Source organism: Salvelinus namaycush, chromosome 35 (assembly GCF_016432855.1).
Source record: "Salvelinus namaycush isolate Seneca chromosome 35, SaNama_1.0, whole genome shotgun sequence".
In the NCBI taxonomy this organism is placed as follows: Eukaryota; Metazoa; Chordata; class Actinopteri; order Salmoniformes; family Salmonidae; genus Salvelinus; species Salvelinus namaycush.
In genome coordinates, this window is record NC_052341.1 from 15,857,062 (window position 1) to 15,884,657 (window position 27,596).

The 27,596-nt window shown below is 42.6% G+C and overlaps 1 protein-coding gene across 1 annotated transcript; it reads left to right on the top strand.

The window, feature by feature from the left end:
• Positions 1-375: 375 nt before the first annotated feature.
• On the top strand, positions 376-10,496 carry tmem101 (transmembrane protein 101). The gene is made up of 4 exons (XM_038975036.1): positions 376-521; positions 8,402-8,582; positions 8,935-9,081; positions 9,396-10,496. The coding sequence occupies exons 1-4, from the start codon at positions 391-393 to the stop codon at positions 9,702-9,704; spliced, it is 768 nt and encodes a 255-aa protein (XP_038830964.1). The 5' UTR covers positions 376-390; the 3' UTR covers positions 9,705-10,496.
• The last annotated feature ends 17,100 nt before the right edge of the window (positions 10,497-27,596 follow it).

A 27,596-nucleotide genomic window follows, 5' to 3' on the forward strand; every position in this document is an offset into this window, starting at 1 on the left:
GAACATTACCTACCGCTAAGTTTTATGGGTATTATGATGTGTCCACTGTGCCGTTTTTATAGAGCCTCCTACGATGCAGGAAATTGCTGCAGGATGAATTTGGTGAAGAGCAACTGCAGAAACTTGCAGTTAACTTCATGACCTTTGACATGGTTTTTGTAAAGTTCATGCAGTCGACAAGCCAGACAATTTGTATCCCCATAATGCAACACACTTTGATAGGCGACAAAAGTGATCCGCTTGGACGTGCCCATGCGGTGCTGCTCGTGGAAATGTCGTTGCGCGGAGTCTATCTTTAATGTAATATGGTAAACTTTTATTTTGAAAATGATCGACAATTCTAGACAGGAAGTTGTGGCCCACTGCTGGTGTAACACTGTAGTAACAATAATGGCTGCCCCTAGCAGTAAGCAAGTTCTCCGGCGCCTCTGTCAATTTGGCGCCTTTATTTTGACACGATTTGGTTTCTGGAACTGCTTTACAATGCTGATGCTCTTTGCGGAGCGCGCTGATGTAAAAAGGTAAGCGTGGCGGATATGTATGTGAGTACTGGTCACGTTTCTGCAGACGTCGGCTAGCCGCTAATCGGCTAACAGAGGGTTGGCTTTACAGCGTCACTTTGCTTGTTAGTTGAGCTACATTATTGACAGACATATTTACTACACTAGTGTGGCTTTTCTATGCCAGGTACCGTTTTCTGGGTTATGAACGTGGTCATCTGGTTGTGTAAAAGAACATAAAACTACAGAAGTTACAACTTCCGGGATTGTGAGCCATCTGGCTCTAGTTATGGCAGGGTGATATTTCTGTCATCTTTAAATAGGAGTGCACCACCCTGTAATCTAGCTGGTGGAGTCTCCAGTTACCTTACTTTGATCAAGTCATATGGTCTACTACTGTAAATATATAGTAACAGTGACTGCGTGGCATATCTTCTCACATGGCATATAAACCATTCATTCATGTATTATTGTTTTTTTAGAAGAATGCCAAGTCCTTAATATTTTAGTCACTAAGGAGATGCTTTATCCAGAGCGATTTACAGTTAGTGTATTCAGTTTAAAGTGGAACTGACAGCATTTTAACATTAAGTCGTATTAAAATCTGTTCATATACACCCCCAGGTGTAATAATATTACATGTTTTTTTTATTACATTTTCTGACAAGCCAGCACTATATGGTAATTTTCATAAATTCATAGAATGTTTGGGAATTACGTATAGTACAGCATTTGTGAAAATTCTATAGCAATATAGAGTGGGAAGTGGCTGTTTTGTTTGGGCAATTTAACAGACACTGCAGTAAATAAAACCTAATTAAAAACACCTGTCTTGTCCAGGACTGGAGTCTACACAGACCAGTGTGCCATATCCAATCAGAGCTACAGTAGGCCTATATGCAAATAAACCATTTGCCACATGGGCCTGCCATCATTAACTTTGAACTGGATGGTGTGTTTACATGAAGTAGCAACAGAGCAACTTTAGATCATTAGAACGCATTCACAAAATACACCTGAATAGATTTCTGCAAATATATAAATCCAACAGGAGTCCTCTTATATTTGGGAACTTCAGTCCTATTGATCAAACAACCAGTTATGCACATCAACAAATCACATTTTATTGGCCACATACACATGGTTAGCAGATGTTACTGCGAGTGTAGCGAAATGCTTGTGCTTCTAGTTCCGACAGTGCAGCGATATCTAACAATTCCACAACTACCTTACACACATCTAGGTAAACACACATCTAGGTAAAGGAATGGAATAAGAATATATACATATAAATATATGGTTCAGAAATTACAAAGCGGCATAGGCAAGATGCAATAGATGGTATAAAATACAATATATACAGTTGAAGTCGGAAGTTTACATTCACCTTAGCCAAATACATTTAAACTCAGTTTTTCACAATTCCTTGTCTTCGGTCAGTTAGGATCACCACTTTTATTTAAAAAATGTGAAATGTCAGAATAATAGTAGAGATTTATTTCCACTTTTATTTCCTTCATCACGTTCCCAGTGGGTTAGACGTTTACATACACTCAATTAGTATTTGGTAGCATTGCCTTTAAATTGTTTAACTTGGGTCAAATGTTTCAGGTAGCCTTCAACAAGCTTCCCACAATAAGTTGGGTGAATTTTGGCCTATTCCTCCTGACAGAGCTGGTGTAATTGAGTCAGGTTTGTAGGCCTCCTTGCTTGCACACGCTTTTTCAGTTCTGCCCACACATTTTTTTTCTTCTTTTCTTTAAAAAAAAATATATTTTACCCCCTTTTCTCCCCAATTTTTCATGGTATCCAATCGCTAGTAATTGCTATCTTGTCTCATCGCTACAACTCCCGTACGGGCTCGGGAGAGACGAAGGTCGAAAGCCATGCGTCCTCCGAAGCACAACCCAACCAAGCCGCACTGCTTCTTAACACAGCGCGCCTCCAACCCGGAAGCCAGCCGCACCAATGTGTCGGAGGAAACACCGTGCACCTGGCCCCCCTGGCTAGTGCGCACTGCGCCCGGCCCGCCACAGGAGTCGCTGGAGCGCGATGAGACAAGGATATCCCTACCGGCCAAACCCTCCCTAACCCGGACGACGCTAGGCCAATTGTGCGTCGCCCCACGGACCTCCCGGTCGCGGCCGGCTGCGACAGAGCCTGGGCGCGAACCCAGAGACTCTGGTGGCACAGCTAGCGCTGCAATGCAGTGCCCTAGACCACTGCGCCACCCGGGAGGCCCCTGCCCACACATTTTCAATGGAATTGAGGTCAGGGCTTTGTGATGGCCACTCCAATACCTTGACTTTGTTGTCCTTGGACCATTTTGCCACAACTTTGGAAGTATGCTTGGGGTCATTGTCCATTTGGAAGACCAATTTGCGACCATACTTTAACTTCCTGACTGATGTCTTGAGATGTTGCTTCAATATATCCACATCATTTATCTTCCTCATGATGCCATCTATTTTGTGAAGTGCACCAGTCCCTCCTGCAGCAAAGCACCCCCACAACATGATGCTGCCACCCCGTGCTTCACAGTTGGGATGTTGTTCTTCGGCTTGCAAGCCTCCCCCTTTTTCCTCCAAACATAACGATGGTCATTATGGCCAAAGAACAGTTCTATTTTTGTTTCATCAGATCACAGAACATTTCTACAAAAAGTACAATCTTTGTCCCCATGTGCAGTTGCAAACCATAGTCTGGCTTTTTTTATGGCGGTTTTGGAGCAGTGGCTTCTTCCTTGCTGAGCAGCCTTTCAGGTTATTTCGATATAGGACTGGTTTTACTGTGGATATAGATACTTTTGTATCTGTTTCCCGCAGCATCTTCACAAGGTCCTTTGCTGTTGTTCTGGGATTGATATGCACTTTTCGCACCAAAATACGTTCATATCTAGGAGACAGAACGTGTCTCCTTCCTGAGCGGTATGACGGCTGCGTGGTGTCATGGTGTTTATACTTGCGTACTGTTGTTTGTACAAATGAACGTGGTACCTTCAGGTGTTTGGAAATTGCTACCAAGGATGAGGTCTTGGCTGATTTCTTTTGATTTTCCCATGATGTCAAGCAAAGAGGCACTGAGTTTGAAGGTAGGCCTTGAAATACATCTGCAGATACACTTCCAATTGACTCAAATTATGTAAATGATCCTATCAGAAGCTTCTAAAGCCATGACATTTTCTGGAATTTTCCAAGCTGTTTAAAGGCACGGTCAACTTAGTGTATGTAAACTTCTGACCCACTGGAATTGTGATACAGTGAATATAAGTGAAAAAAATCTGTCTGTAAACAATTGTTGGAAAAATTACTTGTCATGCACGAAGTAGATGTCCTAACCGACCTGCCAAAACCTATAGTTTGTTAACATGAGATTTGTGGAGTGGTTGAAAAACGAGTTTTAATGACTCCAACCTAGGTGTATGTAAACTTCCAACTTCAACTGTACATATGAGATGAGTAATGCAATATATGTAAACATTGTTCAAGTGGCATTATTAAAGTGACTAGTGATCCATTTATTAAAGTGTCCAACGATTTCAAGTCTGTATTTAGGCAGCCTCTGTGGTAGTGATGGATGTTTAACAGTCTGATGGCCTTGAGAAAGCTGTTTCTCAGTCTCTTCTGGATGGTAGCGGGGTGAACAGGCAGTGGCTCGGATGGTTGTTGTCCTTGATGATCTTTTTGGCCTTCCTGTGACATCGGCTGGTGTAGGTGTCCTGGAGGGCAGGTAGTTTGCCCCTGGTGATGTGTTGTGCAGATCGCACCACCCTTTGGAGAGCCTTGTGGTTGAGGGCGGTGCAGTTGCCTTACCAGGCGGTGATGCAGCCCGACAGGATGCTCTCAGTTGTGCTAATGCTAGCCAGAGCGAGATGAGCGAAAAATCTAACGAGCGAACATTAGATAAACCCTCTCAAACTCTAGTTGGCCTTTAAAATTGTTAGCCTTTAAAATTGCACCGATAAACGATTTGGAATAGTAGCCTGCTCGCTCTTCTGCAGCTTGCCTGCCCATGCATGACTGTCCCAACCCACATTTTTACAACTGAATGGGAACTTCTCTGCCTGCCCGCCCATTTGATCGATGCCAAAATACATTTGACTGACAACTAAGGGTGCGGTCGTAAATTGCCTTTAGTGTGTCAGTGCTCTCTGGTTCATTCCTAAGTTCAGAGCGTCGTCAGTGTCTGTTCATAAATTCACACTGGATGCTCAACTTTAGCTAACTGGCTAAAGTTGGCTAGCTTGCGAGCTACAGTCCTTCCAGACACAAATGAGAGAACACCTCATTCTGGCCATTTCATTCGCCCTGGCAGAGCTGGTTAGACTGTTTACAGGTTATCAAAAGCGTTAGTGACCAACTGCTGCTGGCAACAATTTAATAACTTTTTGTGCAGACTTTTACTGAAACCGGTCATATTCAGCGGATGTTGTGCGTTTGTAAAATCATCAGGTATTCTGCGCTCTGGCACACTTAACCGAGAGTGCTCTGAAATCGAAGTAGAAAGCCTGAGTGAATTTACGAACACACCCTGAAAAAGTCGTTCAACATAACTAGCTATCAAAGCAATTCACATTTCCATGTGATTTGTCACATGTGCCGAATACAACAGGTGTAGACATTACAGTGAAATGCTTACTTACAAGCCCTTAACCAACAATGCAGTTATAAGAAAATCCCTAATTTCTTGCTAGCTAACCAAATGACACCTGCATCTCTAGCTGAGCCACTGAAAAACGATGAGGGGGAAAAAGGTCACTCACCCACTGCTCCAATGACATGACACCCTCCCAGCAGCTAGCTAACTAACGTTATGCTCTGTGATTTTTAGCTTGCTAAATAAATAATTTATATAAATATACGCTAGCTTATTTGCAACATTGACTGACTTGTGATCATTGCCCTTGCTATTTTGATTTGTATTGCCATTCCCAGTCTTAGTTACATTCGTCAGTTTTTGTCCAAAATATTAAGTAATTGAATCTAAAACAGTGCATCCTGACTGGGTGGAGTCAGCAAACGATCTACCAGGCCAGCTGTGATTTATAACCTGAGAGCAATATTTTTTGGACCACCAAGAAATGTATTGGTGAATTATATTAATCATGCATTGAACTGCATTTATCTATTCTGTCAACTAGGCTTTGGCGGTATCCAGATTGTCATACCGACCTTGTGCCATACCGGGATATTGGTAATACCGGCGCTGTTTTCATACCCCACTGATGCTCAGTAATCCGAATGTTAGCAAAGCTAACAAGTACATGTCAAATCCCATAGAGAATGCTAATGAGCGCATTGAAAATGTTTGTAGATTTTCTGACCTAAACAACACAAGTAACTCAAACTACAGTTTTCTGCACGCACAAAGCAAATATTAGCCATCAAGGCTCATGATTAGAGGTCGACCGATTATGATTTTTCAATGCCTGTACCGATTTTGGTCCTCCAATAAAAGACGATACCGATTAATTGGCAGATTTTTTAAATTAATTAATTAATTTATATATATATATATATATATATATATATATTTGTAATAATGACAATTACAACTACTGAATGAACACTTATTTTAACTTAATATAATACATCAATAAAATCAATTTAGTTTCAAATAAATATTGAAACATGTTCAATTTGGTTTAAATAATGCAAAAACAAAGTGTTGGAGAAGAAAGTAAAAGTGCAATATATGCCATGTAAAAAAGCTAACGTTTAAGTTCCTTGCTCAGAACATGAGAACATATGAAAGCTGGTGGTTCCTTTTAACATGAGTCTTCAATATTCCCAGGTAAGAAGTTTTAGGTTGTAGTTATTATAGGACTATTTCTCTCTATACCATTTGTATTTCATATACCTTTGACTATTGGATGTTCTAATAGGTACTTTAGTATTGCCAGCCTAATCTCGGGAGTTGATAGGCTTGAAGTCATAAACAGCGTAATGCTTGAAGCATTGCGAAGAGCTTCTGGCAAACGCAGTAAAGTGCTGTTTGAATGAATGCTTACGAGCCTGCTGCTGCCTACCACCGCTCAGTCAGACTGCTCTATCAAATCAGACTTAATTATAATATAATAACACACAGAAATACGAGCCTTAGGTCATTTAATATGGTCAAATCCGGAAACTATCATTTAGAAAACAAAATGTTTATTCTTTCAGTGAAATACGGAACCGTTCTGTATTTTATCTAACGGGTGGCATCCATAAGTCTAAATATTGCTGTTACATTGCACAACCTTCAATATTATGTCATAATTACGTAAAAATCTGGCAAATTAGTTCGCAACGAGCCAGGCGGCCCAAACTGTTGCATATACCCTGATTCTGCGTGCAATGAACGCAAGAGAAGTGACACAATTTCCCTAGTTTAATATTGCCTGCTAACATGAATTTCTTTTAACTAAATATGCAGGTTTTAAAAATATATACTTATGTGCATTGATTTTAAGAAAGGCATTGACGTTTATGGTTAGGTACATTCGTGCAACGATTGTGTTTTTTTTGTCGCAAATGCGCTTTTGTTAAATCATCCCCCGTTTGGCGAAGTTGGCTGTCTTTGTTAGGAAGAAATAGTCTTCACACAGTTTGCAACGAGCAAGGCGGCCCAAACTGCTGCATATACCCTGACTCTGTTGCACACAATGCAAGAGAAGTGACACAATTTCCCTAGTTAAAAGAAATTCATGTTAGCAGGCAATATTAACCAAATATGCAGGTTTAAAAATATATACTTGTGTATTGATTTTAAGAAGGGCTTTGATGGTTATGGTTAGGTACACATTGGTGCATGTTGGTGCATCGTGAATGCGCTTGTTAAATTACCCGTTTGGCGAAGTAGGCAGTGATTCAATGATAAATTAACAGGCACTGCATCGATTATATGCAACACAGGACAAGCTAGATAAACTAGTAATATCATCAACCATGTGTAGTTAACTAGTGATTATGTTAAGATTGATTGTTTTTTATAAGATATGTTTAATGCTAGCTAGCACCTTACCTTGGCTCCTTGCTGCACTCGCATAACAGGTAGTCAGCCTGCCATGCAGTCTCCACGTGGAGTGCAATGTAATCGACCATGATCGGTGTCCAAAAATGCCGATTTACCGATTGTTATGAAAACTTTAAATCGGCCCTAATTAATCGGCCATTCCGATTAATCGGTCGACCTCTACTCATGATTACTGTTACCAAGCAAATTATTAAATTTGAAAGAACGTAAACACTTAACTGTCTAGCTACTAAATTAGCAAACCAAATGTACAACTGCAGAGCATTTAGCACATTTTAGACAGTTAATTTAATAGTTATAAGATATGTAGCTGGCAAACAGTTGTGACTCAAGGCCCCGGTCTCTTATCGTGTGCTTGACTGGGGACTACAGTAAACTTCACAATGTGACAGCTGAAATGAAGAACACATTGTTCTTTATCTCCTAACATATTGCACAAGTTGACTGCAGGTATTTACTTAAAGTAGCTACAATTATTCAAAATGTATTAAACTTGAAATAGTTTCAATGGTATTGAAAACCATCCCATGGCTTTTTCCAAATACCCCGGTGTGTGTATACACAGTAAACCACCCGAGACTACTGCCTACAATGCCTTACTGTACGTCATGGAATTGAGTCAAATATAACCTATTTTTATAACCTCTTATAAAGTTGGTTTTGTAGCATAAACTGATTGTATGTTTGTTTCATATCTGCAAAGTAGTTAAAATGCTGTCAGTTCCACTTTAAGGTAGCTAAGTGAGATATTCATTGTCTTTGGAGGTATGAAATCATAGCTATTGTTAACCATGAGTGTGATCAATTACTTGATTTGAACAATGATTTTTGAATATTTAACCATTTCAGTTTTGTATTATATGTGCTTTTTTCTTAATCTCCAGGAAACCTGACATCCAGGTTCCCTACTTGTACTTTGACATGGGGGCATCAGTTCTTTGTGCCAGCTTCATGTCCTTTGGGGTGAAGAGGAGGTGGTTTGCACTGGGGGCCGCCATACAGTTAGCTATCAGCACCTACGCTTCTTATATTGGTGAACAAGTGCACTATAGTGACTGGCTGAAGGTGAGTACTGCCTGTGAGGAGGAGTAGATAGTGTGACAACCACAGCTGAAGTATCCTGGGGGTAAGAAATGTTTTGTGGAGAGTGACAACTCTGTCTACATTGAGAACTGTGCATTGTGAAGGAATGACACCACCTGTCGAAAGACAATGAATAGTGGGCTCTATTTAGTCATAACTTATTATGGGTTAATACTGGGTGCTGGGCCCAAAAAAACTGACATGACTAAGATTATCCTATTTTAGGATGAATTAAAACATTGTGTTGAAGAAATGTAGTAAGTGTTTGCATCCCCCCTTCACTACATCTCTAGGAATGCTCAACTGACCTTCTGTGTCTTGTGTGATCCTATAGGTAAGGATGTACTCCAGAACCCTGGCTATCATCGGGGGTTTCCTGGTCCTAGCCAGTGGTGCGGGGGAGGTATACAGACAGAAACATCGCACCAGATCGCTGCAGTCCACTGGACAGGTCTTCATAGGGGTCTACCTCATCTGTATGGTAAGACAAACAACCTACTTCAGTGATTTAGCTACAGTGTTTGACCTAGAAAGAAGCACTGTGATGGGAATCCCCTTCCTCCATCCTTAAAATCAATTACTGCAGACCTAGAAACCCGGATATCAAAAGGCCTAGATTTTCCCTGATTTAAATAGCCCAGTGTCAAGTTTGACATTTCTGTCCTAATCAGATGTAAGAGCGAGAGAGATCAAATCATTGTACAAATAGGTGCAATAAACTGAATGGTGAGTCCAACAAATATACAGTAGCAGCCTAAATAACAACTCAATGCAGCGCTGTGTTCCCTCCACCAGGTGTACTCCCTCCAGCACAGTAAAGAGGACAGGATGGCCTACCTGAATCACATCCCTGGTGGGGAGATCACCCTAATGCTACTGGTGGTGCTGTTTGGAGTGCTGGCCCTGGCCTTCCTCTCTGGCTGTTATATCCGCCTAGCTTCACAGATCCTGGCCGTGGTCCTGCCCCTCATCCTGCTATTCATCGACGGTAACCTGGGCTACTGGCACAACACGCGCCATGTAGAGTTCTGGAACCAGTTGAAGCTGATGGGGCATAACGTGGGTATTTTCGGGGCTGTGCTGATTCTGGCTACAGACGGTTGAATGGAATGGACACCTTGGCAGACTATCAGAAGAGAGGCCACTACTTAACATGTGACTGAAGCTACATTTAGTGTTTCAAATGGCACCCTATTCCCTATATATTGCACTACTTTTGACCAAAGCTTTGGCCAAAGTAGTGCATTATATTGGGAATAGGGTGCCACCTGGTCAAAAGTAGTGCACTATATTGGGAATAAGGTGCCATGTGAGACTTATACAGTCTTTTTGGATCCTCAGATGAACTGATCCTCACTTACAGCAGGAGATAAATGGTGATTGGACGCTAATCCCTGCCTGACAGACAGCCATGTGGGTAGACCTTATCGTTAACTACCTGTCCAACTTTGTTTCTGCAAAAAATTGTTTTTTTTAATACTGAACAAAAATATATAACGCAACAATTAACTATTTTACAGTTCATATAAGGAAATCAGTCAATTCAAATAAATAAATTAGGCCCTAACCTATGGATTTAACAGGGTGGGGGCATAGGCCCACCCACTGTGGAGCCAGACGCAGCCAATCAGAATACGTTTTTCCCCACAAAAGGGCTTTATTACAGACAGAAATACTCAGTTTCAACAGCTGTCTGGGTGGCTGGTCTCAGACGATCCCACAGGTGAAGAAGCTGGATGTGGAGGTCCTGGGCTGGCATGGTTACACGTGGGTCTGCGGTTGTGTGGCCCATTGGACGTACAACCAAATTCTCTAAAACGATGTTGGAGGTGGCTTATGGAAGGGAAATGAACATTAAATTATCTGGAAAGAGCTCTAGTGGACATTCCTGTAGTCAGCATGTCAATTGCATGCTCCCTCAAAACTTGAGACATTATGTTGTTTGACACAACTGCACATTTTAAAGTGGTCTTTTATTGTCCCCGGCACAAGGTGCACCTGTATAATGATAATGCTGTTTAATCAGCTTCTTGATATGCCACACCTGTTATGTGGATGGATTATCTCGGCAAAGGAGAAATGCTCACTAACAGGGATGTAAACAAATTGAGAGAAATTAGATTTGTGAGTATGGAACATTTCTGGGATCTTTTATTTCAGTTTTACATGTTGCATTTATATTTTTGTTCAGTATATTTAACTTATAGCTAGAATTATGTAAAAAATAAATTATGTTTTGAAACCTGGTATTTAGATATGGCTATAGCAGATTTCAGTTTGAGTATTTGGGGGGTTATTATATCGTGGTTTAGTTGTCAAATGTTTTACTGCAATTTATGGTAAGAAATTAGGGGTAACTTGACATTTTGCATATTTCCTATCAAATAATAGAACTACAGTGTACTCCTTTTGTACCTAATGCAATATGAATATAGGATCATATTTATTTTTGAATATCATTTGTTTCCATTCCTGACGACATTCCTGAGTGTAGGTTGTCATACAACTAAATAAACAACTACTGGTTTGGTTTTGTATATTGTGTATTCTGTGTATATTCACTTTTCACAATAGTATTTAATTTTTTATCAAGCTGTATTTTTATGCACAACGAAATCAGAAAAGACCTGACGGTTGTCATTAGTTACCACAGTAACAAAGTCATAAACCCGGCCTATTTCTACAATGTCTCTTAAAATCAGATTTTAAACCTAAACTTAACCACACTGCTAAATTTATGACTAACCTTAAATTAAGACCAAAAAGCTCATTTTTACTACAGCCAATTTTAACTGTGTCAGTGGTAACTAGTGATTACCTGAATTCATGGACAAATGGTAGAAATATCCAGGGGTGTCATGTACCTCAAAAATCTGAGGGGGCACAAAGTATGTGAGGATGGCTGGGGGATGGTCCAGGGGGGCTAGGCCCCCCCACCCTGTTGGGAAGTTGGATAAAATAAATGTAGTCCTGCTTTGTGGCATTTCGTGAAGACTGTTATACTGATCACACTGTGTTTTTGTGCGTGTAGATATGGTTGTCCTTGTTCGATAGAGCCATTGGATGTCTTTCAGCGAGGTTCCTATCAGAGGATGAATGGCTAAATATACAAGCTGACATTTTTTCCAGTCTCTGAAAGACTACAACTGGGGTGGGGCGGTGCTTCGTGCTCTGGCCACATCCCTCCCCCAAGGCTGGCTTTTTTGAAATGGACACAATCCTTTGGGCAAAACTGAAGGACCTGACCAGATGGCAATGACTTCAAGTAATTCCTTTCATCAACATGAATTTGACAAGGGAGCATTGTTTGATGTTCTATTAGCTACATGGTGACATTTAACCATGTTTCAACCAGATATAGTGAAGCGGATTGGAAATTGAAGACTTGGATTTAGCTAGAAGCTCATTTACAGCTGATGCCAGCACCAAGAGGGCAGATACAGTGGCTAAGTAAGTTATTTTTCCTGCAAGCCACCTGCTAGCTAACTTTAGTTAATCTACTGACACCCATAGTGTGTATTGCTGGCTAACATACTACAGTGGGGGGGAATCAAATACCTTTTCTGTTTGCTAACTTAGCTATCCTGCTAGACTAGCTAGCTACCTAAGTAACTAGAGGTAGTCATATGACAAAATAGAAGCGGTTTTACAAATTGGACATCTATTGTATCTGAATTGTAAAACCTCTTCTCTTTAGTCCTAGATATGGCTACTAATGGGGCTAAGCTGCCTTCCATCCAGGACCTTTACACTAGGCGGTGTCAGAGGAAGGCCCTAAAAATTGTCAAAGACCCCAGCCACCCCAGTCATGAACTGTTCTCTCTATCGCATGGCAAGCGGTACTGGAGTGCCAAGTCTAGGACAAATAGGCTTCTCAACAGTTTTTACCCCCAAGCCATAAGACTCCTGAACAGGTAATCAAATGGCTCCCCGGACTATTTGCATTGTGTGCCCCCCAACCCCTCTTTTACACTGCTGCTACTCTCTGTTTATCATATATGCATAGTCACTTTAACTATACATTCATGTACATACTACCTCAATTGGCCCGACCAACCAGTGCTCCCGCACACTGGCTAACCGGGCTCTCTGCATTGTGTCCCACCACCCACCAACCCCTCTTTTACACTACTGCTACTCTCTGTTCATATATGCATAGTGACTTTAATCATATCTACATGTACATACTACCTCAATCAGCCTGACTAACCGGTGTCTGTATGTAGCCTCGCAACTTTTATAGCCTCGCTAATGTTATTTTTTACTGTTTTATTTCTTTACTTACCTAACACCTTTTTTGCACTATTGGTTAGAGCCTGTACGTTTTCACTGTTGTATTCGGCACGTGTGACAAATAAACTTTGATTTGATTAAACAGGAAGCTACTAAGTTACAACCAGACCCCTAAAGCTAGGTTTACCAGCAAACGTTACCACGACTGAAGTTGGCTAGCTAGTTATACTGATGCCTGCTAACTTATGCGCCATGCCTTGCGTTTGTAACTTGTTAGCAAACGTGTAACATCAGCAACTGTAAATCATTTTAGTAGCTAGTTATATAACAATTGTGTTGACATTGACATGCATCCACATTCATAATCATAATCTCACTAAATGTATAGGTTTGACGCAAGATAGGGTTCCACACGGATGTAAATAACAATTATTGGCTATCCAGCTAGCTAAGTTTACTAGATAACAGTGAGAAGAAACAATACAACAATTTACTGTTGTATATCTCAAATTGAAACTGGTTTTACTATAAAAAAAGATTAGCCTAAGCATGCCTGATAGACATGGCTGTGCATTTAGATACTGTCTGCCTACAGTACCTAGGTACATTTGTACGGACTGTTCACTGTGCAAAGGTTGAGGGTTATGCAATATTTCTTTCTATTAGCCTAGCTATTGTTCTAAATGTAACATGTATGCATGTTCAACTATTCTACGCTAATGTTAATGTTATGCTGGCACAGTTCAACTGTAATTCAAACTGTTCAATTGAGTACAATTTATTATTTTTTGTCTTGCAGACAATACCGTGTAGTGATTGGGCTTCTTCTTGGAGTGGATTCTATATGGAGAGAAACATAATTCCTTTGCCTGCATGTGTCATTGTAGCAGAACCGTATCTTGTGAACTTTATCCCTCTCGATGGATTGGACATTATGCTGGATTTCAAGCAGATGACGAGGAGCTGAATGGCAATTTGATCATAACACTCCCACAGCTGTACAAGCATTCCCTTAACTTTACTGCACTGATCATGCTTTATTTTCTTTGTGAAAGGCAATTTCATCATGACTACCTCTACCTTCATCTGCTGATCACCAGTTAGCTACAGACTATTAAACCAAATAATGTGATTTACACAAATATTTTTGGTGTCCATTACTGGGAGTTACAGGATAGGTACTGTTTGATGTAGCAGAGAATTTTTGACCAACCTTGGTGATGTTGTCTTTGTCCTCGATTTGTGGAAATAGGAGTCTCAAAATGTGTGTCCAGTTGCAGGGAGTCCATTTGAATTTAGAAAATGATCCATTATTAAAATACTTTTTGCACCATGAAGTAACCCAACAATGTGTACGCTGCGATCTTGCCTATTTCAAGTCTTCTGTCATTGATCGAGACAGATGTCTGTCATGACATGCGGCACTTGAAATAGACAAGATGGTGGCGTAAACTTAGTTGGATTACTTCATGGAGCAAAAACAGTATTTATCTGTAAACCTCCCCCAGCCCATTAACTGACAGATCATTCTTGTCAATAGTAGCCCTTATCTGCAGAGAGAATGAGGTGGTTGTACAATCTTGTGTTTTCCCTCCCTCATGCACCCCAAATTCTGCCGCTTTGGGGTATTTTTCAGTAAGGCACTGTGGAAGGTCTCCAGATGACCTTTTCTCTGTAAAACTCAGGTTAAAAGGGGTAGACTACATTTATTACATGGTCTAGAAGGTACACTGGTTCCATCTAACCACCTGTAACACAATTACACAAACATTACCTAATTCATGTTTGTGCCATGCTTACTATAAATTGAGCTCTTAGTTGTCAACTTGTAAATATTTTTCTCAACCTTATGCAGCGGCTGGAAGCAAATACTGGTGGAATACGTTTCTGTACCACCTACAACACACACAACTAATTGTATTGATCTCTATTAAACTGGCTAGCTTAGCACACCTAATGTGGACATTTCAATATTGTTAGCTTGCTGTTAGCTAGCATCACTAAAGTGGCAGCAAGGTTGCTAGTCTGCTGAGAACCAACAATAAGACTATTTATACACATTCATCATTGTTACGCATGCCCCTAGGAAGAAGGAACACAACACCCTGCTACAACTCAACTCCCTGTGGTGCGAAAGTGGTATGGGACCATAGGTGCGAGTAAGGATGACAAAAGGCAGAATTTACTAGGAATTTATTCCTTCACACAGTAATATGGGGAACGGGGGCTGGACGGAACCAAAGCAAAGAAAGTGAATGTCAAAGGCCCCTCTATCTTACCGGCCTACCCACAACTTATCTAACTTCGCACCACCTGGTGCGCTACCCAAAATACAGGGGGTGGTCCGCCCAGGTCTTACCTAGTGTGCATAGACAGTGAATACTACGGGTTATTTATGCCCGCGGGCCTCTTTCCTAAGCACTCCCTAGGTGCCATCCCCTTCCCCCCCTGGGAACAAATGAAACAGAATATTACAAACAATTTCACAATCAAAAACAGTCCTTTTGTCATAGACATACCTTAGTAGGACCGGCCACAAAATACTGGCAACAAATTATACCTCTGCGCAACAACGAAAACAAAGGACATACTAATCATCTCCCTCTGAGAACAACATCAGCCTCCTCTCAGCAATCTCCTTCCTGAGCAACAGAACACTGGTTTATATAGCTTCAGAAGGAGTTGGAAATTGAAGACAGCTGCGTCCTGACGAGGGGGCGGGGTCAGCTCTCCAATCATCAATGGGGCTGACCAATCAGCTGCTTGGGGAGAATTTCAGGAAGCCATTTCCTGAAACACACTCACAAATACAAACTACAACACAGAAACTGGGGAACGTAACACGCCCACCACAAAATATGCAAACAGTTTGCAATAAAAAAATAAACGCGTCCCCAGTTACTAAACCCGTGATAGAGCGTCGGCAACCACATTCGCCGAGCCCTTCACATAGGCTATCTGTACATTATATCCTTGTACAATCAGAGCCCACCGCATAAGGCGGTGGTTCTGATTGTACAGTTGCTTCAAAAACACTAAAGGATTATGGTCTGTGAAGACCAGTATAGGCAAGGCACTGGAGCCCACATATACCTCAAAGAACTGTAAGGCTAGCATTAAAGCCAGCGTCTCTTGTTCAATGGTGGAGTACCTTGACTGACACAAGTTGAACTTACGGGAGAAGAAACTGACGGGCCGATCCACTCCATCTTCATCTTCCTGTAAGAGAACCGCACCCACCCCCACTATACTAGCTTCTACCTCCAACTTAAAAGGTTTGTCGAAGTTGGGGGCGGCAAGCACTGGGGTACTACAAAGTAGCACTTTAGCGGATTCAAAAGCATAGTTACAGTCCTGGGACCACTTAAAATGGTACCTTGGGACTAAGCTGAGATGAAAGGGGAGCTACTACCGTCGAGAAATTCTTACAGAATGTACCCTACCATCCCCAGGAATCTGCGCAACTGGCGGCGAGTCGTGGGAGGAAAAGCAACAATTGCTTCCACTTTGCCAGATACTAGGCGCACTTGACCTTGTCCCACTTGTTTCCCCAAGTAAGTCACAGTAGCCTTCCCAAACTCACACTTGGCCAAATTGAGGGTTAACTTCTCTAGGATAGGGGGCAGCATTTGGAATTTTGGATGAAAAGCGTGCCCAAATTAAACTGCCTGCTACTCATGTCCGGACGCTAAGATATGCATATTATTAGTAGAGTTGGATAGAGAACACTGAAGTTTCTAAAATTGTTTGAATCATGTCTGTGACTATAACAGAACTTATTTGGCATGCGAAACCCCGAGGACAAACCATTCAAACCATTTTTGTTGTTGTCACTCTAATGGATTTTCATTGGGAACCCAGATTTCTAAGGGACCTTCTTGCAGTTCCTATCGCTTCCACTGGATGTCAGTCTTTAGAAATTGGTTGAGGTTTTTCCCTTTGAGAAATGAAGTAGCCATGTTCAGAATGACGCTCGAGGGAAGTGTACTCTTTGTTAGAGGCGCATGACCTGAAAGCTAGCTACACTTTGTTTTCCTCCGGTATTGAACACAGATCATCCCGTCTTCAATTTTATCAATTATTTACGTTAAAAAAATACCTAAAGTTGTATTACAAAAGTAGTTTGAAATGTTTGGACAAAGCTTACAGGTAACTTTTGAGATATTTTGTAGTCACGTTGCGCAAGTTGGAACCGGTGTTTTTCTGGATCAAACGCGCCAAATAAATGGACATTTATCGACGGAATTAATCGGACAAAAGGACCATTTGTGATGTTTATGGGACATATTGGAGTGCCAACAGAAGAAGCTCGTCTAAGGTAAGGCATGAATTATATCTTTATTTCTGCGTTTTGTGTCGTGCCTGGAGGGTTGAAATATGATGGTCTGTGTTAGTTTACTGTGGTGCTATCAGATAGGATCGTTTGCTTTCGCCGTAAAGTATTTTTGAAATCTGACACGTTGGCTGGATTCACAACAAGTGTAGCTTTAATTTGGTATATTGAATGTGTGATTTCATGAAAGTTAAATTTTTATAGTCATTTATTTGAATTTGGCGCTCTGCATTTTCACTGGATGTTGGCCAGTTGGGACGCTAGCGTCCCACATATCCCAGGGAGGTTAAAGAAGCATTCTCCAACCGCTGAAACACACTTTTCAAAGTGGAGAGATGATCAGACCAAGTAGACGAATGAATCACCACATCGTCAAGGTAAGCAGTACAATTTGGCACATCTGCAAACACAATGTTAACTAGGCGCTGAAAAGTAGCAGGTGCATTACACATTCCAAAGGGCATTACAGTGTATTGTACGAAGTTATCAGGCGTAACGAAAGCTGAGATGTCCGAAGCTCGAGAGGTCAGAGGCACCTGCCAATAACCTTTTAGCAAATATAACTTACTACGTAAGCAGCAGAGCCAATTCTATCAATGCAGTCATCTAAGCGAGGTAGAGGAAAATAATCAAACTTTGTAACTGCATTTAAGCGACGATAGTCCGTACATAAGCGGGACGTACCATCAGGCTTAGGAACAAGAATACACGGGGAACTCCAGGAGCTGTTACTGGGTTTTGCCATGTCATTCTGTATTAAATAAGCTACCTCACTTTTCATTACCTCCATTTTCTTTGCATTAACCCAGTACAGATGCTGACGTATAGGAGCAGCGTTCCCCACATCATGTTCCAAGATGGATGTAAGACTTGGAACGTCCTGAAACACATTGAGAAAACTGTTTATCAATAGGATAAGATCCTTAGTTGGATCGTTATCCAAATGTTCCATTTGAGAGGGTAACTTCAGCATCTCTGAATTACATAAGCGTTCACACTGCTGTAACGTATGGTGTAACTCCAACCCGTCCTCCTTATCCTCCTCTAGGTCCCAGCCAGGCTGGACCGGCTTAGCTGAGGAACTGTTGGGAGAATCACGCACATAATATGTTTTCATGACACACAGGAAGAACGCCTTCGATCTGGGGTCTTTATCACATAATTGGTGTCACTGAGTTTCTTTTCCACCAGATATGGTCCAGAAAAACGTGCCGACAGAGATGAGCCAGGGATTGGCAACAAAACTACAACTTGATCCCCTGGTGCAACAGAACGGCCAACAGCCTTTTTGCTATTAGGGAAACAATACAAGAGTCCTTAGGGTTCAGCCCTGCTGACCTTGTTTGGATACACCCCAAGGGGTCCGCTGAAAGTTTTGAAGGAGCATAACTTATCTCCTACACCCAGTAGCACCCCTAAAAATGTGTTAGATTATGTCAGTAAGCTGCACGCCGCATGTGCGTTAGCCCAAAAGTCTCTCGTCTCAAACGCATGAAGTTGCATTATGACAAATAAGACAAAGGGCACCCCCTCATCCCAATCGGTACTGGTATCCATGCAATACTTGCGTAGCATTGCCTTCAGCGTCTGATGCCAGCGTTCGAGAGCCCCTTGACTCTCTGGATGATACGGACTGGAGACCTGATGGAAAATACACAATGTCTTTAACACATTTGAAAACAGTTTGGACATAAAGTTGGATCCCTGATCAGTTTGGATTACTTTAGGGAGTCCAAACGTAGAGAAGAACTTCACTAGTGCCTTCACCACAGTCTTAGCCGTTATACTACGGAGAGGAATAGCCTCTGGGTATTGAGTAGCACTGCACATTATTGTTAGTAGGAACTGGTTACCTGACCTGGTTTTCGGTAATGGACCTACACAATCAATTAACACTCTTTCAAACGATTCCCCCACCACAGGAATCGGGCAGAGCGGCGCACAAGGAACTGTTTGATTCGCTTTCCCAGTGAGTTGACATACGTGACATGTTTTACAAAATTGGACCACAGACTTCAAACCTGGCCCCCCAAAAAATTGACGAAGGACCCGGTTATAAGTCTTCGTGATCCCCAAATGTCCGGACAACGCCTGGTCATGGGCGAGTGACAGCACCTGCTGTCGGAACGGTGTAGGAACAACCACTTGACACACTTCACTCGTCACTAACGGTGTCATGAGCTGCCAATTTACGCATCAAAACTCCTGCTTCCATAAAGTAGGCGGTCTCTCTAGTTTTAGCTTCCTCAATGGAAATTATCAAAGCAAAACACTTGAAGACTGGTGTCTCCTTGTTGACATTAAATCACTTTCTCAGGGGTGACAGACAAAAGAATATCATGTAATTGGGGCGCGATTTCGCTTTCCCCTGCCTTAGTTTTTACAGGAATAAAAACTGTCGGCCTTGCAGAAGAAATACTCGGTGCATTGTCTTCTACCTCAACATTCTCAAAAATGGAACTAGCCAAATCCACCACATCTCCTAGCTTGCGAGATTGTGCCATCGTTAACACACAAGCAGGAAAAACATGGGGAAATGCTTGAACCAATTTCTCATCTGTAGTTCTGATTTCTGGGTTGTCGACTACCTCTAACACATGGAGTGACATTACCACCAGCAATATCATTCCCTAGTAGCAATGTGACTCCTTTTACTGGCAGTGTAGACACTACACCAACACGGAAACGTCCTGATACCAAGTCTGACACTAAGTGGACCCAGTGTAATGGTACAGGTACGGTTTTTGTCTCTATCACCTGTAATATGACATGCGAGCCACAATACGTTTCAGGAGACCAGGGTAAAGCATCAGTAACGATTTCTGACTGCGCCGCCCCGGTGTCTCATAAGATTTGTATAGGCTTTTGATCAGCTTGTTCTCCAGTTAAGGAAACACAACCGGCAGAGATAAACGGAGCATAGACAGGATCCGGTTTCTCAAACGCTGAATCAATAACTCAGGCCAACGGACGAGCCAAAGACTTGACTAAACCCAAACTCTTTATTTTTGGGGACGGTGACTGGGACTGTTTCGGTATATTGTTCAAAACCAGGCAGTCCGCAATCACGTGACCCTTTTGGTGACAGTAAAAACATTAACGGATTTCATGAAAAGGCTTAGGGTGGTCAGAGGAAAAGCCACCTGAACGAGGCACTGATGACGTAATCGTTCGGCCTTCAAAACGAGGCGCACCAAAGACAGTCTTGTGTGTCAAAGCGTACTCATCTGCCAACACTGCTGCCTGGGCCAATGTCGCCACTTTCTGTTCATTTAGATGAACTACAATTCTATCAGGGAGTTTGCTTTTAAAATCCTCCAACAGAATCAACTCGCAAATATCAGCACCAGCGATTAAACAGAGACTCTTTGTCCCTAGCAAACTCAAAAGTACGGTGAGATGTTTTTTTGTGGTTTTTGGAAGCGCTGCCTATAAGCTTCAGGCACCAACTCATAAGCCCGCAACACGGTAGTTTTAACTGTATCATAGTGTAAACTATCTTCCAGGGAGTGAGCAGCTACTACTTCCTGGGCTTTCCCAGACAATTTACATTGTAACAGGAGCGGCCAGACCTCGAGTGGCCAATGCAGAGAAATAGGAATCAACTTCTGACTCTCGAAAAGGAGGGACTAGAGCTATATTTTTACTCACGTTGAAGTGGGCTTGATGATGAGCAGGTTGTGGAGTCGCACTGGAACCAGTGTATCTCCAGTTGTCGGATCCTCACCTTGTCGGCTTCTATTTTCCTAATTTCAAGATCAAAATTCATCGGTCTCTGTATCTTTTTGCTGCATTTCTAAACAAGCCAGCCTCACCTTCAGCCTAGCGGTCCCGTCTGAACGACCCGAAGCAGAAGATAAAGGGTCAAATCGGGGCAATGTAAAGGGGGTACGAGCAACCTCTTCCTCCGCCCTGTCATCCGACTTGGCATCGGAAGGTCTACCTGTCTCCTCTCATTTAACCCTCCCTGACTAGCACCAAAAGCTCAGCCTTTAGGGCTTTCTCAGGTATGGAGAGTACATAATGGTCAGCTATAGCAAAAATGTCTATTTTCCGCAACTCCACCAAACGATCAACAGAGGGCGCTTCGATAAACTTGGAGATGGCAGCCATTTTGTACACTGCAGCTTTTGGAATATACGCAAACTAAACAAGTCATCCAACTCACAACCTACCATCACACCTCAATCACTAACCACAGAGAGCTCAGAGCAGCAGGGTCCGGTGGGTTTAATGGAATCCCGGATGAGCCCCCATTACATTACGCACGCCTCTAGGAAGAGAGAACGCAACACCCTGCTACAACTCAACTCCCTGTGGTACGAAAGAGGTATGGGACCGTAGGTGCGAGTAAGGATGACAAAAGGCAAAGAATTTACCGTTTACTAGGAATTTATTCCTTCACACGGTAATATGGGGAAAAGGAGCTGGACGGAACCAAAGAAAAGAATGTAAATGTCAAAGCCCCCTCTCCTACCTTACCTGCCTACTCACCTAACTTGCACCACCTGGTGCACTAACCAAAATACAGGGGGTGGTCCGCCCAGGTCTTACCTAGTGTGCATAGACAGTGAATACTACAGGTTATGTATGCCCGCGGGCCTCTTTCCTAAGCACTCGCTAGGTGCCTTCCCCTTCCCCCCTGGGAACAAATGAAACAGAATATTACAAACAATTTCACAATCAAAAACACAGTCCTTTTGTCATAGACATACCTTAGTAGGACCGGCCACAAAATACTGGCAACAAATTATACCTCTGCGCAACAACGAAAACAAAGGACATACTAATCATCTCCCTCTGAGAACAACATCAGCCTCCTCTCAGCAATCATCGCTGCTTGGGGAGAATTTCAGGAAGCCATGTCCTGAAACACACTCACAAATAAACAAACTACAACACAGAAACTGGGGAACGTAACAATCATTGCTACCAACACACAGAGAGAGAGTTACTAAATGGAATTGTTGATTTAGCTAACGGATTGTTTTCCAGACAAGTGTGGAATAGATGGCTATCAGATTGAGCTACTCTTATTTGCTAACATTAGCTAGCTTATGTTCGCTAATGTTAGTCAAAGATATAACAAACAAACATGTTTACTCTGCTGAAGGTACCAGTCTGTGACTACCATGGCATAGGCAAAATTGACAGTATGTATCCAAAAGATGGCGAGCTAGCTATACGATTTAGCTGATGGCTTTCAAAGTTCAATACAGGACTGTAATGTTAGTCCAACTAGGCTAGCATGCTAGCTAAAGTTGCGATACATCTAATCGACAATCTTCTGTTTTGTTTTGAAGGGGGAAAATTAAGGTATTGCATCACTTCTCAACTGTAGTCGAAATGGATTCCCCATCAGTTCAGCCTGAAAATCCCTCTGATAATCTTTGGTCACCACCTTAAGCATCATTCTTGAGAGCCGCAAGCCACTGGCAGCATCGGGGTAAATCTCTGGTCAGTAGAACAGTGAAAGATGACTTGCACTTGTTTGTAATTAGCACAGCCAGACACAGAACACCACACAGGCATGATGAAAAACGTTAGTGAAAAACAAACATTTTCAAGAAAATCTTGCCTAGAGAAGTTCTGAGATTACTGTGTGTTGGTTGTTCGAAGTAGCTAAACAGTTATCCAAGTTTATGGGCACGCTCCATCTACCTAGCGGGCAGTATCTGCATTCGCTATGAATGCTGGACTTGTGGTTCACTATGAGCAGACGAATACACAGGAAGTCGAACCTTCCCGATACAGCCAGTGAAAGGAAAATGCTCTCATTCTAGCTTGTGGTTTTGATCATTTTGATGTTGATGACAAAAACGTAATGTTGTTACTATAGTAATGACTATATGCCGTGGCAGAGCCAGGGTGAAATTTCACTTTGATGTTAAAAAAATAAATTTAAAAAACTGGCAAACTCCTCATTGATTGACCTTACCCTGACTAACTAATACATAAGTAAACTCTGCAAAAAAAGAAACGGCCCCTTTTCAGGACCCTGTCTTTCAAAGATAATTCGTAAAAATACAAATAACTAAACAGATCTTCATTGTAAAGGGTTTAAACACTGTTTTCCATGCTTGTTCAATGAACCATAAACAATTAATGAACATGCAGAACGGTCGTTAAGACACTAACAGCTTACAGACAGTAGGCAATTAAGGTCACAGTTATAAAAATTTAGGACACTAAAGAAAGATGCCCAGGGTCCCAGGGTCCCTGCTCATCTGCGTGAACGTGCCTTAGGCATGCTGCAAGGAGGCATGAGGACTGCAGATGTGGTCAGGGCAATACATTTCAATGTCCGTACTGTGAGATGCCTAAGACAGCGCTACAGGGAGACAGGACGGGCAGCTGATCGTCCTCGCAGTGGCAGACCACGTGTAACACCACGTGCACAGGATCGATGGCAACAACAACTAAGTTACACCAGGAACGCACAATCCGTCCATCAGTGCTCAGACTGTCCGCAATAGGCTGAGAGAGGCTGGACTGAGGGCTTGTAGGCCTGTTGTAAGGCAGGTCCTCACCAGACATCACCGGCAACAATGTCACCTATGGGCACAAACCCACCATCGCTGGACCAGACAGGACTGGCAAAAAGTGCTCTTCACTAATGAGTCATGGTTTTGTCTCACCAGGGGAGACAAAACAGATGTCTGAAACAGATGTCTGTTTCAGATTTGCGTTTGTCTTCGAAGGAATGAGCGTTACACCGAGGCCTTGTACTCTGGAGCGGGATTGATTTGGAGGTGGAGGGTCCGTCATGGTCTGGGGCGGTGTGTCACAGCATCATCGGACTGAGCTTGTTGTTATTGCAGGCAATCTCAATGCTGTGCGTTACAGGGACGACATCCTCCTCTCTCATGTGGTAACCTTCCTGCAGGCTCATCCTGACATGACCCTCCAGCATGACAATGCCACCAGCCATACTGCTCGTTCTGTGCGTGATTTCCTGCAAGACAGGAATGTAAGTGTTCTGCCATGGCCAGCGAACTTGGTTCTACTTGTGTCTCATTGTTTTTTAGGAGCATATACCCACGTTAGTGATTGAAAGATGAACTGAGGTCCACACTCCAGTCCAGTTGGTGGTGGGAATGCACCTTAAAGTTGGTGGCCAACCGCCATATAAAGTCCAAAGAAGAAGAAGAAGCCTGAAGGAGGAAAGATTACTAGAAACAAACTCTATTTACCCTTTTATCTGTGGATTAATTGTTGGAGTAGAGGACCTTGTGCATTCCAGGTAAAATAACAACCCTAAATTGCCATAAATGTTTGCTTTTTCGACCTGTCCTCAAATAATAGTTGTTTGAGTTCATCTTGATATTTTAACCTGCGTGTCCGGATCGCAAGCGGTCTGGTCAGCATGTCATTCTAAAATGTATTCAATACATTTTTTCCTCATTCATCTACACAATACCCCATAATGACGATTTATTTATTGCAAATGTATTAAAAATAAAAATAAATACCTTATTTATATAAGCATTGCTCGAAATTGAGCTCAGGTGCATCCTGTTTCCATTGATCATCCTTGAGATGTTTCTACAACTTGATTGGACCTGTGGACAATTCTACAACCTGTGGTAAAATCAATTGATTGGACATGATTTGGAAAGGCACACACCTGTCTATAAGCTCCCACAGTTGACAGTGCATGTCAGGGCAAAAACCAAGCCATGAGGTCGAAGGAATTGTCTGTAGAACTCCGAGACGGGATTGTGTCGAGGCACAGATCGGTGGATGGGTACCAAAAATTGCAGCATTGAAGGTCCCCAAGAACCCAGTGGCCTCCATCATTTTTAAATGGAAGAAGTTTGGAACCACCAAGACTCTTTTTAGAGCTGGCCGCCTGGCCAATCTGAGCAATCGGGGGAGAAGGGCCTTGGTCAGGGAGGTGACCAAGAACCCGATGGTCACTCTGACATTGCTCCAGAGTTCCTCTGTGGAGATGGGAGAACCTTCCAGAAGGACAGCCATCTCTGCAGCACTCCACCAATCAGGCCTTTATGGTAGAGTGCCCTCACGGAAGCCACTTCTCAGCGGTAGGGACAGGGAGACTAGTCAGGGTCGAGGGAAAGATGAATGGAGCGAAGTACAGAGAGATCCTTGAAGAAAACCTGCTCCAGAGCACTCAGGACCTCAGACTAGGGCCAAGGTTCACCTTCCAACAGGACAACAACCTTAAGCACACAGCCAAGACAACGCAGGAGTGGCTTTGGGACAAGTCTCTGAATGTTCTTGAGTGGCCCAGCCAGAGCCTGGACTTGAACCCGATCAAACATCTCTGGAGAGACCTGAAAATAGCTGTGCAGCGACGCTCCCCATCCAACCTGACAGAGCTTGAGAGGATCTGCAGAGAAGAATGGGTGAAACTCCCCAAATACAGGAGTGGCAAGCTTGTACCGTCATACCAAAGAAGACTCAAGGCTGTAATCGCTGCCAAAGGTGCTTCAATAAAGTACTGAGTAAAGGATCTGAATACTTATGTAAATGTGATATCAGTTTATTTTTATACATTTGCAAAAACAATTACCTATTTTTGCTTTGTTATTATGAGGTATTGTGTGAAGATTGATGAGGGTTGGGGGAAAAAACTATTGAATCAATTTTAGAATAAGGCTAACGAATGCACTGTATGAGACATCTCACAGACACATGTTAGTTAGCTAGTTACACCGCACAAGTATAGTTATTCCAAGACTAATATGAGTCAAAGCCAAAGTCATTCCTTTACTCTCCCCCATCATCATCAAAACAATTCTACAGCTTTTCTTCTAAGAGGCACTGAGCCTAGTTAGCTATACCGTTAGACTACAGTACATTTTAGGTATAGCAAACTTGGTTATCTTGGCTGGTAGTGGTACTAGCAAGCCCCGTTATGGCCGAATCAATCACCAAATGTTACTGTACTGAACAACACTGCCAGTGTCACAGTGACTTGTTTAAAAAGAGAGCTTATATTGCTAGCTAGCTACCGACCACAAAACAACTTACTCGTTTTTCATTTATCCTCCTGAGTCCTGGTCCAGCTGGTCTAGGCTGCCGCCGCTGCTTGCTGGTTTTGCAATTATTTTTCTCGCTGTCTCAACTCCTCTAAAGTCTATTCCGGCTGTATGTTCCTATGTAACAGAACATCAAAAATAAAATGTGTCATCCAGCTCTTCTTGGAAAGAGGAATCATCAGAAGCAGCCATTGTAGCTATTTATTTAGCCATCTCGGATAGACAGTGAGTGCATGGTAATATAGCTCCTGTGAACCTGTAAACTAGTACTGCCCCCATTTTGAAAAACCTGCCTTCAAGGGTGGGAACTTGGAAATATGGCTCCCGTCAGGCTGTATGTAGTCTTTACAAAGCCAGGGAAATGAGTCAACCAAGATATCCTGCAATGTCCTGGCAGATAGGAATATTGTTAAATCCAATGGACCCAAACTGTTATAGACCTATATCCATCCTGCCCTGCCTTTCTAAAGACTTTGAAAGCCAAGTTAATAAACAGATCACTGACCATTTCGAATCCCACCCTACCTTCTCCACTGTGCAATCCGGTTTCCGAGCTGGTCATGGGTGCACCTCAGCCACGCTCAAGGTACTAAACAATATCATAACCGCCATCGATAAAAGACAGTACTGTGCAGCCGTCTTCATCGACCTGGCCAAGGCTTTCGACTCTGTCAATCACTGCATTCTTATCGGCAGACTCAATAGCCTTGGTTTCTCAAATAACTGCCTCGCCTGGTTCACCAACTACTTCGCAGACAGAGTTCAGTGTGTCAAGTCGGAGGGCCTGTTGTCCGGACCTCTGGCAGTCTCTATGGGGGTACCACAGGATTCAATTCTCGGGCCGACTCTTTTCTCTGTATATATCAACGATGTCGCTGTTGCTGCGGGTGATTCCCTGATCCACCTCTATGCAGAAGACACCATTCTGTATACATCTGGCCCTTCTTTGGACACTATGTTAACTAACCTCCAAACGAGCTTCAATGCCATACAACACTCCTTCCGTGACCTCCAACTGCTCTTAAACGCTAGTAAAACTAAATGCATGCTTTTCAACCGTTCGCTGCCCGCACCTGCCTGCCCGACTAGCATCACTACTCTGGACGGTTCTGACCTAGAATATGTGGACAACTACAAATACCTAGGTGTCTGGCTAGACCGTAAACTCTCCTTCCAGACTCATATCAAACATCTCCAATCCAAAATCAAATCTAGAATCGGCTTTCTATTTCGCAACAAAGCCTCCTTCACTCACGCCGCAAAACTTACCCTAGTAAAACGGACTGTTTTACGGACCAATCCTCGACTTCGGCGATGTCATCTACAAAATAGCTTCCAATACTCTACTCAGCAAATTGGATGTAGTCTATCACAGTGCCATCCGTTTTGTTACCAAAGCGCCTTATACCACCCACCACTGCGACC

What these genes read in the sequence shown, in the direction of transcription:
- tmem101 (XM_038975036.1), top strand. Translation starts at nt 391, where the DNA reads ATGGCTGCCCCTAGCAGTAAGCAAGTTCTCCGGCGCCTCTGTCAATTT. An exon ending in ACTATAGTGACTGGCTGAAG is followed by an intron (nt 8,583 to 8,934) that starts GTGAGTACTGCC and finishes GTGATCCTATAG; the next exon opens with GTAAGGATGTACTCCAGAAC. An exon ending in GGGTCTACCTCATCTGTATG is followed by an intron (nt 9,082 to 9,395) that starts GTAAGACAAACA and finishes TCCCTCCACCAG; the next exon opens with GTGTACTCCCTCCAGCACAG.